The sequence below is a fragment of the Xiphophorus hellerii genome, chromosome 19, assembly GCF_003331165.1.
Source record: "Xiphophorus hellerii strain 12219 chromosome 19, Xiphophorus_hellerii-4.1, whole genome shotgun sequence".
Lineage (NCBI taxonomy): Eukaryota > Metazoa > Chordata > Actinopteri > Cyprinodontiformes > Poeciliidae > Xiphophorus > Xiphophorus hellerii.
The window spans coordinates 17,651,972-17,666,352 of NC_045690.1; the positions used below are offsets into that span (position 1 = coordinate 17,651,972).

The window sequence follows — 14,381 nt, forward strand, 5'->3', positions numbered from 1 at the left end:
CAACTTGGGAAGGTTTTGTTTTGTTTCATTAAACTTCAATCCTCTAATGACACCAACCAATGAGTCACAGTTTAGAGTCGGCCTGTTTGGGACTGACAGAGAAGATTTATCACATTTGTCAGGGTCACGTGCTAAACTGTATCATCCAAAGGTTCAACGAAGCAAAGCTGGTCTTTGTTTACAAATTAGGTGACTTCTAATGAAAGGTTCTTTGCACTAGAACTTATTTAGGTGTATAGGATTAGGAGTAAAGGGGGCTAAAAACAAATATACATCATACTTTTAACATTTGCATTCGTACTTTTGCCATTTACTGTGTAACAGCTTCCTTCCACTTTATACTTTTGTGGTATATGGTATTTGTTTGCCACTTAAATCACAATGAAGCACATTGAAGCATTTCGTTTTGATGTGAAAATAATCTGAAGCGGTTTCAAGTGTGTTAAAACTTTTGCAAGGTATGCAATGGGTAAATGACCCAGGACAGCTGCTGTGCTGACAACCTTCTAAAATGAGAAGGTCATATTTACAATATAATAGATATGGAAGACTAATTTGCAGCTCAACTCACTCCACTCTAAGTACATACAAAAAAGCTTTAAAGGGAATTATGGGGGCATATAACTGTGAATTTTACTGCTTGTTAAAGATTTCCCAAGTTATCCCTTGCCTTCGTGGTTATTTCTGTTACCAATGCATGACGGTTCTTAATTTAGTGCTGTGTGAAGGATCAAAGATCACAAGTGTGCAGCATAAATATGCAGCCTCACCCTGTATGTAGTGGAGTTCCTCTGCATTCCTTACAGTGATTTAATGATTAGCACTGCAGTGAAAGGCATGTGCATATCTCATCAAACCTGTTTTTAAGAAACATGATCAATGCACATATAACTGTGCCCAAACAACTTAACTGTTAACAAATGTAGCCTTTGCTTATATTTATTGTGATATGGCTTAAGCATGTAAGAATTAGAAGAGCATAAACTCTGTTTGATTGGCTTCCTCAAAGTACTAGCTGCATTTGAAATTTTTTAGAAAATGCTCACCAAGTTAGGTTTTTTGGCAAAATTCATGCACCAAAAACACATATTAAAACAAGAAAAACTAATGTTATTTGTATTTTTATCCATGCCAAGACATACACAACTATGGAACCAAAGGAAGGAAAAAAGCTAGATCTAATTTTCTCACAGCTAGAACGTACTAATAAGCCAAAGTTGTTTGGTGATTTTGTTCTGTGAGAGAATAAATTAAACTGGGACTTTTCAGGATTGTGGAAAAGAATACCATACCGACAGTAAAGCACAGCAGTGGCTTAGTGATGCTTTAGGGTTGTTTTGCTTCCTAACTCTAACTCTAGAGTCCTACAGTGAGTGGAGGGCAACATGGATTCACTTAATTAAGCATCAGGAAATCCTGGGAGAAAATGTCCTTAGACTTAGACTTAGACTGACTTTATTATCACTTTGCATGCACAGGGTGTATACATAACGAAATTTCGTTGCATACGGCTCAGAACAATGTTTTGAGGTTCCAATGTTTTGAGGTTACGCCAGAATAAAATAAAATACACTATAGAATATAAATGTAAATATAGGTATAAAATATAAAGTGCAGGACTGACAGTAAAATAGAAGTTATTTAGCTATGTACATGTGCAAGGTATGAAGTGGAGACCAGTTTTTGAGTGCAGTCCAGGTAAGAGTTCAGCAGTCTGATGGCAAGTGGGAAAAAGCTGTTTCGGAACCTGGTGGACCTGCACCGGATGCTGCGGAACCTCTTTCCAGAGGGCAGCAGGGAGAACAGTCCATGGTGGGGATGTGAGGGGTCACTGACGATGTTTCGGCCTCGGGACACGCAGCGCTGGGATGAAATGTCCTGAATGGAGGGAAGGGGAGCCCCGATGATCCTCTCAACAACCTTCTGCTGGCTGTAAGAAAGCTGAAGCTTGGGATTTGTTGGACCTTCAAAGAGAACAACGATCCCAAGAGCATCTCAAAGTCCACATTGTTTCAGAGAAAGTCCTGAAAGCTTTAGGAAGATTTTAAAATAGGTGCTTGTAGGCCACAAATGGATAAATATTACAGGCCTTTTCCCACAGGGAGTTTGTTCATATTTGTTAGCGGAAGCTGCGACTTGTGTTTGGCTTTGCTTCACATTTGTATCAGGCTATAATCATAAAATATGTCAATTTACAAAGGGTTACATATGTTAAATATGTTTTATGAACAGGTAGAATAATTTTAAGACAGCAGTGTGCAATAAAAGCTCTTTTTTTGTTGACATTTTAGAAGTGAATGACACAATAAGCGAAAATGAAATCTGAATCCTAACAAGGTACAGACTCGCTTTAAACCTTATCTCAAGGTTTTCGACTCTGCTGCTTAAAGTTTTAAAAAGCAGCTTTACCATGGAAGTCACAGTGAGTGTGCCCTAAAAATAGTCTGGGTGTGGAATAAGGGAGCAGGGAAGGTTGTTTGGTAAGGCAGCAGCTGTTTGATCTTTCTTTGGTGAGAAGGCGAGACAGTGGTTAGGTGAGAGGCCCAGGGCAGAGAGAGCGGAGTGGAAGCTGCTTTAAAGAGACTGCTGAGGGTTGCCATCCACCGGCTGTGTCACTCAAAGACACCATTGGGTTGGAGGATAAAGATGGACAGACAGAAACATAGATGCACCACTATCTATCAATTGACCAAAAGGATCTGTGCCTTCACCTGACATCTGAAAAATATTAATGTGTTTTTTTTAGAACAAAAGAAGAGAAGTAGCAGCTTCCAGGACGGAGGATGATGTATGGGCGTGATGAGATATTTCAGCAGTGAGGCACACCAGGGGACTAAACCGAGCAACAAATACCTCACCAACTTAACCGAGCTGGACAAGAAAACCAGGAAGCCGAAATAGAAATATTATGTGTAAAGCACGCCCTTCTTGTGGTGGCCAGAGCTGCAACGCACAGAGTAAAACTGGGTGCAAAGCAAATAGATGGTTTGCAGTGTACATGGACGCAGTTGTGTGCTGTGAAAACCACCCTGGAGAAGTTTGTGGCAGTCTTCCAAACTTTTAAAATAAGTCGGGTGTTTTTACAGGGTTTGAGGTTTGGTAAGAAGAATACCAATGTGTCAATACAGAGCAGTTGCTTGCTGTGAATATAGTTTCTAGCCAACTTCAAATGCCTTCCATACACACTAAACCCTAGTTTTGAAGGTCATTAAACAGAAGCCATATGGCCATTAAACAGAAGCCATTAAAAATAATTTAAACTGTAATCAAGCATAACAATTTGTTATTAGCCAGTAGATTCCGTACACCACACGATAGGATTTCTAAAAGATTTACATTTGTATTGTAGTGTTTAAAACAGCCTCAGATTCAACTGCTAACACTTTTTCCCCAACTTAAATTATTAATTTAAATTATCCTTCAATGTGTTTTTCACCTAAAGCATTTAGTTTTGCCTGAGCACAGTGCTAAAATGAAACAAGCAGCAGGAGCTTCTTAACTCTCAGGCAGTCGATTAAAACGCTCATCTTATCTTTGGTTATTTGGAAGAAAGTTCTTTACATCCAGCCTTGTTAGAATAGCTTTAAAAAAGATTTAACGTTGATGAATCATGAGTGCACTGTATAACTGTGACTGGTTTTGTGCCAAAAACTAGGCTGAAGGTCAGAGGAGATCAGGCCTTTTCTGTTGTGCCTCTAAGATTGTGAAACAATTTGAATATTAAGCAAGCTTCTTTTCCGTTTTTTTCTAGGTCTCTCTTAAAAACACTTGTTTTCAGTGTTTATTATTTTTTTAAGGTTTTCATCAGGTCTATTAACCTTTATTGAACAGTGGTCAGAAAGGAAAGTTGGTTATGAGAGAGGGGGAAGACACGTGGCAAAGACCTCTGTATATGGTTTACCCCTTTGCCCCTACACCACAGCCGCACCCTTCTGGCTTTTGACACGTAAGGTGGTTAGTTGTTTTCTGTTTTATAATTCTGTAGTTTTTTTTTTTTTTTAAAGTACATCTTACTCTGCTTTTAATGTTTTTATTTTATTATAATTATCTTGGTTTTATCTGTCCCTACTGTATGGCACTTTTTTGTAAATATATGCTTTGGGTGTTTTTTAATGTCCTTTATAAATAAAAAATGGAGTGAAATAGGATGGAATCTAATTGTGTTTAATGTTCGTGACTATTTTTATTTGTTTTGTTTTTTTTATGTGTGTGCTAAATGTCGCTTAGTGACGTTCTTTCAGTGTCACACAACTCTGAAAGCCTATTTTTAGGTGTGACCTGTTACAGGCAAAACCACTGTTGGGACCAAAGCCGACTATGACACCACAGGGATTCAGATGTCCAAAGTCGTTTCCCTGAAAGCGACAACAGCAATCCCTGGTGGTTCTGGAGCCAAAAGCTGGTGAATCGAGGTAGTTACAAGACGTTGAATTCCTTCTTCCTGTTTCTATTCCCACACAGATTAAGGGAAATATTAGGGCTCAAAATTAGCTTAGACCTAGCCTGGTAAAAACCTGCCAGTTATACTACACTTTGCTTCATCCAGAGGATCTGGACTCCCAGAAACAATTGCTTCTGGAGGCATGACCTGTGTTGAGGTTTTAAATTTTATCCAAACACTAATGTTTGCCTGTGATGTATGTAATGCACCAGTTTGACGATAAGAAGCTTACCGGAAATTGCCTGCGCTGTAAGCAACTATCCTCCTCTGTGAAGAGAGAAGTACCGGTCAGAACGAGGAGGTTGTTAATGTTAATTCAATATTTTTTTGGGCCGTGGAAGCGTTGGTAGCGTGGCCAAAGCGGACTGAACGGCTTCGTTTACTTCCTTCGCCGCCATTGTGAAAACTACAGTCAGGCTACAATTCTAAAACAGCGCAGAAAATGGTAGTCATTGTTCTCAACTTCTCTTTCTGTTTGCTGTTTGGCCTGGTCAAAAATCAACCGGAGACAAACCAAGTCAAGGGGAGAAAGCCCACTGTGCTGAAAGCGAGAATGGTGGATGTCTGGTAATGGAAAGATGGCCTCCAATGCAGATCTCCAAGGCTTGCCACTCTCATTCTCTCTGCTCAACAAAAACAATTCATTCTTTGATGCTCCATAGCGCTGCCTCTGAATATTGCAGTTCCCTTATGATGTACAGAAAAGTCTGCACCTTATAGTTGGATCACAGCTGGTAGCTACGGAGGCGTCCTGAAGCTTCAATCGTAAGCCAACTTCAGCGGGCGCTATGAAAACCCCAAAGGTGAAGCTCTGAGTCCATGAGAGCCGCTAACTGAAACACATTCTGATGTCCACACGAAAAATAAAGTCATGAGTCATAACACTATTTTCTAATGAAGTTGCTGAGCTTCAGCTCCCTGATAAGCCGGTGATAGGTCGCCATCTTTCTTGAAGCAAAGTTCAAAGTTGGTGATGCTAACCAACCAATTGGGATGACGCTGCTCCTCCACATTAGCATATAACTATTTACCCTTTTTCCCAGTTTTGGGGAAAAAATGGATAAATGAAAAAAGGAAAATTGAAAAAGAATAAATGAAAAAGAATTAATGAAAATGGAAAATTTAAAAAGGATAAATGAAAATGGAAAATTGGAAAAGGACACAAGAACAAAGGATAAATGAAAAAGAATAAAAGAAAAATGGATAAATGAAAATGGGAAAATGAAAAACAGATAAATGAAAATTAAAAATTGGAAAAGGATAAGTGAAAATGGAAAATAGGGAAATAAAAAAGGCCAGGTGAAATAAATCTGGGAATAAATAAATGTATAAATGAATTAATATAAATGGAAAGATGCCAATTACTCTTTTTTTTTTTTTTACTCATTTATTGTTCCTATTTATTTATTTAATTTTGGCTGAAATGGCTCTCCATAGAAGCTCAGTTTAGAAGTTCAAAATAAAATCTCCATTCAAGTCTTAAAACGTCCACAAGAGAGAGCTGTTGAGTAAAGTAAATGCCCATTCATGTTGTTGCTCCCCCCCCCACTTTCTCTGTAGTGCATTATGTGAAAAAGAAAAGCTCACAGTGCCAATTCATCACACTTCATCGTTTTATTCTTCAGAATTCACAGGAAACAAACTCAACACCTTGTTACCAGTTTTTGCAGGCAATGTTACATTCCATACTGAAAAAATGTGAGCCTCGTTATATACAGAAAGAGAAGCCGGTAGAGGACAGCGTCTAAACTCCTGACTTTGTGTGCTTTTGACTTGTGGATTCAGAGTGGTGTTGTAGTCATCACAGCTTAATGCAAAAGTCTGCTTAAAACATCTCCCAATTTTATTCAATCTTACAAATGGCGGGAAAAAAAAAAGAAAAGGAAAAAAAAAACTTCATTTACAATGGGTAATCAGTTAAAAACTTCAGTCATTAGGTACATCTCAGCCATAAAACCAGTAATATCAAAGTCTATACAACGTGCATCACTACAGAATTTTGAAACAGTGGAATCTAATGGAAAGTGGTGAGCACCAATCATCGTTTTGACGGCTAAATCTATTTCAGGAATGGTTTGTGTTCACAGGAGCGTTGAGCTTAGAGAGTTGTAAACAACTGTACACTGCAATGACAACTTAAGACTCGCTTAAGGACCTCCCCTTTAAATATCACAATGTGTCAGATCTTGCAGAGACAGCTTGAGCTGCTACATCCAATTGCCCAGCACCAAATACTTTGATTAAATATATGGAAATAAAAAGATTCAGTCATGTTTGTGATGGTATTACCTTAAAAGAAAAAAAAAAAAATCCACTCACATTTTGCACTTTCACACTCACCCATGTTACAAATGCAAGCACCAAGAAGCAGTGATGAGCATCACTCTCTGCTGCACCTCCTGTCCATCACTGCTCGGGACTTTGCAGTCATTATGGATGAGATGGTTGCAGAGTAGTAAACATATACAAAAAAAAAAAAAAAAGAGAAAATTAACAAAACAAAAAACAAATTCCCTGGTTTTAGACAAGTCCTCATGTTCCTTCAGACAGGCTACATCGTCTCCTTCATTCCGGTGCGTCGTTCAGAGGGGGTTACTCGGCGGCAGCAGCGGCCTCCGGACTGGCTGCCATCTCTGGCTCAGTTGGAGAAACTTTGGCCGGCTTCTCTTCTCCTTCGGCTGCTTGCTCTGCCTTCGGCTCCTCCGCCTTCACCTCTTCGGCTGCAGTCTCCTTGATTTCCCCTCCGCTCCCCTCAGCCGGCTTGGTCTCCTCTGCGGGGGCCTCGGTGGATTTCTCACCTTCGGCTGGTTCTGCCGCAGCGGCCGCCCCCTCCTCGGTTGCCTCTTCGGACTCCTTCTTGGTCTTTTTGAAGGAAAAGCCACTGAGCTTGAAGGAGGGCTTCTTGAAGGAGAACCGTTTTTTCTTCTGCTTGCCGTCCTCGCTGGTGGACGGGGTACCTTCCTCTGGCTTGGCAGAGGTCTCCCCGTTTGTGGTGGATGCCTCCTTGTCTCCTTGGGCCTCAGCGTCCTCTACTTTCTCACCTTCTTCTTTTGGCACCTCTTCAGTGGGAGAGCTTCCATTGGCCTGCACGTCGGCTTTGTTGGCATCCTCTGCAGCAGGAGAGGCATCTCCGTTGGTCTTGGCGTGCCCGTTCTCCTAGAAAGAAGTCAAAAGGGTCCAAATCATTGCTTTATTTAAGAGTGTGTTAGACTGTATTGATGTTATTGAAGACGGCACCGGAAAACCTTTTTGTAAAAATTTTTGAATACCTTTGGATTTAACCAAATTCCAAAACTAAAAATATTAAAAAGGAACTACCCACACAGCCCACTAAAAGAAAAAGAAAATTGCATAGACATCTGTTACTAGGAGAATGACGACACATGTCTGGCTTTCAGCAGTAGGCTCGGGTTTTTAAACTGCAATAAAGTCGGGACTCCACCAGAGGGCGTTCAGTCTGTAGAAACAACATAGGAATTTGGGATTTAAAAAAATAAATACCATAAACCAGCTAAGTCGATATGCATTAACCAAATCTTTGAGCGCTTCATACATTTCAACCTTTGTGCTATTCGAATTTATTAAGTCTAAGAGGTTCATTTATGCAAAAAAAAAAAACCGTTTCTTTTCTTTTCTTGAACCTGGCAACAAAGGCGTGGTACCGTTTTTTAAAATGGCCATGCCAGGGTGAGGGGCGACCACAAACCCCTGCTGCACACCAGTCCCACAAAAACAGAAAAGCCAGACTTTATATCATCCACTCAAACTATGCAAAACCACAAACTCTAATAAACCTGTCTTCTGCACATTTAATGAAAAAAAATAAATCAATCAAAATGCATTCAAAGATGCACAAGACGATGACTTTTAGAACCAATTAAAAAGGATACTGATTAAATTCCGGGTCTGGAACGGTTTTGTAAAATAACCAAACAGCAGCATGGAGAATATAAGCGCATGTGGCCACTTTCCCTGAATGCCGGTGAGCGTGGGGATGCGCTACAGGGGAACATGGAGCACGCCATTGACGCAACACATTGCTAAATTGAGGCGAAATTCCGTGTGGGCAATTAAGAATTTAATAATTCAAGAAGGCTTATTTACCTGTCCGTTCGCCTTCGACGCAACAGCTGCTCCTTCTGCCGGCTTTTCCACCGCGGCTTCGTCTTTTCCAGCGGTTTTGGAGATTTGCGCTCCCATGCTTTTGTTCCAACAAAGGAACCCAACCGATCAAATGAATGAACAAAGACCGCAAGCTTCCTCCCGAAACAAAATTTAAGGCACGCCGCTTTGCCTTCTTTGCGCGAAACAAACCGAGAAATAAGCCTGAAATCCCCCCCCAAAAAAAAATTTAGACCGCAATGAGAGTAATGAGCACTTGGGGGAGAAAATGTAACGAAGGCGCAAAAGAAATCCGGGTTTTTTTTTTTTTTTTCCTTTTTTCCTTTTTTTTTTTCCTCGAGCAGAGTTTGTAGATGGGGAGAAATTGGCCCCGCCGCAAATGAGATGCGGAGTACAACGCCCAAGTCCGCTGATGAATGGGCGCTGAGGCTGTGACGACAAAAGCCCCGGCGTCTCCGCCAATCACGAGGCTGGAATGTAAAGCGAGGGGGAGGGCGTGGAGCAGAGGGACGTGCAGCGGGGAGGGGGACGCGGACAATGGGAGAGACACAACAACATGGCCTACAACTTTGTGGATCCACGTTAGAGCAGGGAGACAGGGTCATTTTCCACTGGGCTCTTTACTCTGGGCATTTGGTGTGAAGGCTGATTTGGAAACGTAGCAAAGTCATGTAGTGATATTTTAGGGAATGCTGCAAAAATATATTTATATATTTAAAAATTTTAGCTGTATTACGCAGCTGTTTTTTTTTTTTTAACTGATATTCTTTTTTTCCCCTCTGCAGGGAAGCAACAAATTCTCTTTTTTTACATTTTATTTTAGCTGATCGTATTGAGGATGTTTTTTTTAATCTTTTTTTTTTTTAAATCAATATTTTTTTTTAAATTTTGGATAGCCATTAGACAAACAAATACAATCGATATATCTTTTTACATACACAAACAGTTTTTTTCCTCACCGTCTGACAATAAATCAGACTAAACATCTCCTTTTTTAATTATTATTCATATTTTTGAAACGCCAACAAATTTTACGAGATAGCTGCTTTATTTGCCTGCTTCATATTCAGAAGTTTGGGGAACAATTTGGAGAAGCTAAGGTGATGATGTCATGACTTTTGTGAACATTTTAAATGAATAAGTGCGAAACTTGGTATGTATTTTAAGGCAACAAATTATATTATAAGACCGCTCTGAGAAGAAGAGGTAACATATGACGTCAACAACAAAAATAACAAAACAGGCGTGGTTACAGTTTGCAAATGGATGATAGTTCTTAAAATAAGTCACCATGCGGTCTGATCAAACTAGAATTTAAGTGTTTGGTCATAATGACCACTGTTATATTTGGAGGGGGAAAGAGGAAGCCTGCAAGCCTGAAAAAACATCCCAACTGGAAATTATGAGTCTAGAGTCATCTTATTATGGGGGAGTTTTAATCCTTTGGTGCTCTCTACAAAATAAAATAGATGGCATCATGTGGAAGGAAAATTATTTTTGAAATATTGAAGCTGCATCTCAGGACATCAACCAGGAAGTAAAAGCGTGGCCACAAGCAGATCTTTCAAATGGAAAATGTGGAAAGTGACCATTTGCTACAACATGGCTTACGGACATCAAAGTCAGTGTCTTGGAGTAGCCATCAAAAAATGTGATCTCAGTCCTATAGAAAACTATATAAATTAGTTCTACCTAAGCAAAATGTTTCTTCTGCCTGGAAGTCATGTTACTGAGTTTGATGGAGAATCTTAAAGGGACAGCAAAGCTTTCTGGAAGGTCTCAGAGATCATTAAAAATGATAAGTGGCTAAAGGTAAAAAAAAAAAAAAAAATCAGTGGAGACATACAAACAAACTGGTCCAAAATTGGATGAATCATCTGAATATTGTCATAAAGGCTTTTCCATTGATCACTGTGAATTGCGTGAAATCCATCTACATACAATTTTTTTAATCAAGCGGAAACAAAAGCAGACATTTCTTGGGGTCAGATCTCTGTTCCGTTTTCAGAAATAAACCTCCGTCTTTAAATGTAATCTTGTCCACTTCCATCCATTCATTTGGTGGACTAATAGTAAATGTTAATCTAATGTAGAAAACGCTGCAGAGCTTAATTATCCATTCCAGAGCTCCCATTTTATTTAGAATGGAAGTTTCATTGTCTCTGAATCTGAATTGTTATGTGTGAAAACAACATCGTTGTGTTTAGATGGCTGCTGCCTGTCTGCTGCTATGTTATCGAGGCCCCGTCCTGACATATGCCCCTCTGAGTAAACAGACCTCCCCTGTAACTATAAGCCCCTGCACCCATAACATCCCTCGTCGCTCCTCTTGCATAATAGTGTCTTGTCTGCTTGTTGCAGCTGGAGCATCCCAGTGACCCAGATATAATGAGACTTTATGGCTCTGCTGTCTGCTCCGCCAGCCTGCAGCGCTCCAGCTCCACCAGCAGCAACAAATCTTTCCTCTCTTTCCCTCTCTCTCTCTCTCTCTGCCATCACTGCCTGACCCACATCTCCATGGTTACCGGTCCAAAATGGCTGCGAGGAAGAAGCTGAGCGCTGGCTGACAAGGTGCTTTAGCGACTGTGACCTCTGGTTGTGGAGGAGCGGGCGTGAGAGTGAAGTCGAGACTGCACAGCAAACACACACCACAGACCGAGGATTAAGGGTGACTTCTTTCACCCCCACCTCTCTACTCCCGCTAACTAGGCCACGTTCATTGTTGCCATATTCTGATGACATGCAAAGCTGTAATTATGATAAGGAGCAGCAAAGAATATGTAAACCTAGAGACAAAGGCAGTGGGGGCACGGACTGTTTTCAAACAACAAAAAGATTAAACATTTAGTTCACTGAACTAAGAGTTCTTAAATGTAATGCTTCAAACTCAATACAAAACATACGAATGTTCACATTTGAATTATTTCAAACCAATCAGGTTTTTTTTGAAAGAGCCACAGACCTTAAAATAAAAATGGGGCATTTTGACGACAAAAAGTCAAGCAGAAAGAGCAACAAAGCTCAAAAAATAAAATAATTCAAATCAAATTATGAGGTAAATGTTAAGGTCACTGTCTCTGTTTTGAATACCAAGTATCTAAGCCACTTAATTCTGAAATTGATTACATTATGTGCCTTTTAAGAGGATAAAATGACCTCTAGACACAAAAGGGGATCTTTTGTTGTATCTGAACAAAACACCCAATTTAGCAAACATTATAATTGGAGTCAGAATAATCAGCAATATTTTAAACCCATCAAGCTGATTTCCAAAAACCTGAAGGTTGATGCATCTCTCTGTAATTTGTTTTTAGGAGGGGGTTTTTTGTTGCTATTTCTCCTCCCCCTCATAAAAACATCAAATCTGATCTTTCACAAACATTTCACCAAGGACCTTCAAAATGTACATCTGGACACTTTGAATAAAACAAACTCTTGTCCTACACTGACGGTGTCCTAAATCTTCAAATGAATTTCATTGTTCGTTTCAATCGTGGGCATGAGGTGCTTTTCCACACATTTTGTTCTTTGTTTCACACCAAACATACCTGGAGTGTTTGTTGCTCAAAAGCTCAAAGTGAGTATGATTGGACATTTGTCTTGTTTATAATTGCTGTTTTGAAAAGGGATTATTGGTCTAACTTTTAATTTGGTGAGATTTTGACAATAGCCAAAATCTGCCATACTAAGAAAAACAAACTTAAGACATTAAATTGCTCGTTCTCTTGTCTTCTACTTCATACGCAGAAACATTATTATTTAGTGATCCTAAGACTCCACTTTTTTGCTGCAGTTTTTTGTTGTTTTTTTTACCTGTGAGCTTTAGATTTGTTTGCCTTCCTTTGGATCCTGGTATTTGAGTGTGGTGACTAGATAAACTTCACACAGTAGCCAGCCTTGATTGTTAGGAGAGGACTGTAGATATAGACAAGTTTAGGTGTGCAATTTTCTTATTGCCATCTCCTGATCCACATTCATATACAGTACAGACCAAAAGTTTGGACACACCTTTTAATTCAATGAGTTTCCTTTATTTTCATGACTATTGACATTGTAGATTCACACTGAAGGCATGAAAACTATGAATAACACATGTGGAAATATGCACTAAACAAAAAAGTGTAAAACAACTGAAAATACCCCTTATATTCTAGTTTCTTCAAAGTAGCAACCTTTTGCTGTGATTACTGCTTTGCACACACTCTGCATTTTCTTGATGAGCTTCAAGAGGTAGTCACCTGAAATGGTTTTCACTTCATAGGTGTGCCCTGTCAGGTTAATAAGTGGGATTTCTTGCCTTATAAATAGTCATGAAAATAAAGAAAACCCATTGAATTAGAAAGGTGTGTCCAAACTTTTGGTCTGTACTGTACCTTACTGTTATGGGATACCTCTTGTCTTTTTCATTTAATAGAGACTGATGTTCAAAATGGGTAGAGGCAGAGCTGACTTAGACTACAGTCCTTGAACGTGGCACACAGTGCAAGATTGTTACTTTACAATCTGAATAATAACTCTTGCAACACTATGTGAATATGCCATACTTGCACAACTACTTACTATAGCAGAAATGTCAAAAATGCTTAAATAGAGATTTAAGTCCATTTAGGAATGGACAGTGGGTTATGGGTGGTTATTAGTTGAGTCAGACTCTAATAGAGGACTACAAGAACAAAGAAATGGGAGGGGGGCTATGCAGTGAGCCACTTTCCAACTGATTTGGTCATATGTGCAGGCGGAAAACCACTGGGAAAGCAGTTTCTGCCCAAACTTTAACATCTTGACTTCTTGATTTCTTTTGTGAACTCCACCAGTTCCTCCTGTGGCAATCACACAACATGATACTGCCCTCTCCATGTTTCACAACCAGGCTGACTTAAACTCTTCCTTCTTTTTTACATCTCCACAAGACAAGTTTTGAAAAAGAAAATCTCAAGCTTCACTTGCAAGCCATATTCTAGCTTGTTTGGTGCTTCAACACACGTCTGCACCTGGTCTTCTGCTTTTATTCTGGGGTTTATGTTTTTAAGCAAATCATGTTCTTTTTAAGCCACAGTATCTGTTTTCTTTCTGTTAGCAAATTTAAATAAGTTGGGTAATCCTTCCAAACATAAAACAGAAAGTTTAGTCTTATTTAACATCAGGCAAACAGAAGATTTGTTGTTTTTTTTACATACATGTAAATTATCCTATTTCAGCAGTACTTTTAGGCTTATTGCACATTTTTACAAGGGGACTCAGCAGGAGTGAAGGGCGCTGTACATTTGAATCTGGTCTTCTTCATTGGCCTCAAATATTCTGATGGGAATAAAGGGGCAACAGTTGATTTCCAATATCATCAATCTTAGCAGACAGGTAAACTCATGCAGATATTCTGCGGGTTTTAAAAAGGAAAATCTTCAGGCTACGTCCTGTCCTTTTGACTTTGAGTGAAAATCTCACTTTAACGCAGCAAGCAGGACTGCCTTCGGAGTGCTGACATTCACTTGATCAAAAACAAATAGCCAACAACAGTGCCCTGTTTTCCAGCATTCTCATGGACGAGGAGGTGCCCCACTTGTGCCCACATTGTAAACTCTCATTGGAGGAAAACATTGTCAATCAAGGCGACCTGACTCTGCATCAGCCTCACGCAAAACAAAGTGCTTCAAAACAAACAGAGACAAACCGGAATTTAAAGCAGTGCTCCTTTACTTAAGACGAACAATGACATAGATTTATGCTTTGAAGATGAATTGTGGTGTTTGTCATTATGCTTTTATGCGATAAATGGTGAAATAATATCCAATAAAGTATGTAAAATGAAATGCATTTAAAT

At 39.5% G+C, this 14,381-nt stretch overlaps 1 protein-coding gene across 1 annotated transcript; it reads right to left on the reverse strand.

The window, feature by feature from the left end:
- Nucleotides 1-6,036: 6,036 nt before the first annotated feature.
- Nucleotides 6,037-8,957, reverse strand: marcksb (myristoylated alanine-rich protein kinase C substrate b). The gene is made up of 2 exons (XM_032547769.1): nt 8,546-8,957; nt 6,037-7,597 (listed from the first exon to the last, which is right to left on the reverse strand). Exons 1-2 carry the CDS (start codon nt 8,639-8,641, stop codon nt 7,034-7,036), a joined length of 660 nt encoding a protein of 219 aa, XP_032403660.1. The 5' UTR covers nt 8,642-8,957; the 3' UTR covers nt 6,037-7,033.
- Nucleotides 8,958-14,381: the final 5,424 nt, after the last annotated feature.

Coding starts and splice junctions, on each gene's coding strand:
- marcksb (XM_032547769.1), bottom strand. CDS start 8,641: ATGGGAGCGCAAATCTCCAAAACCGCTGGAAAAGACGAAGCCGCGGTG. Junction 7,598..8,545: donor CGTCGAAGGCGAACGGACAG/GTAAATAAGCCT, acceptor ACTTCTTTCTAG/GAGAACGGGCACGCCAAGAC.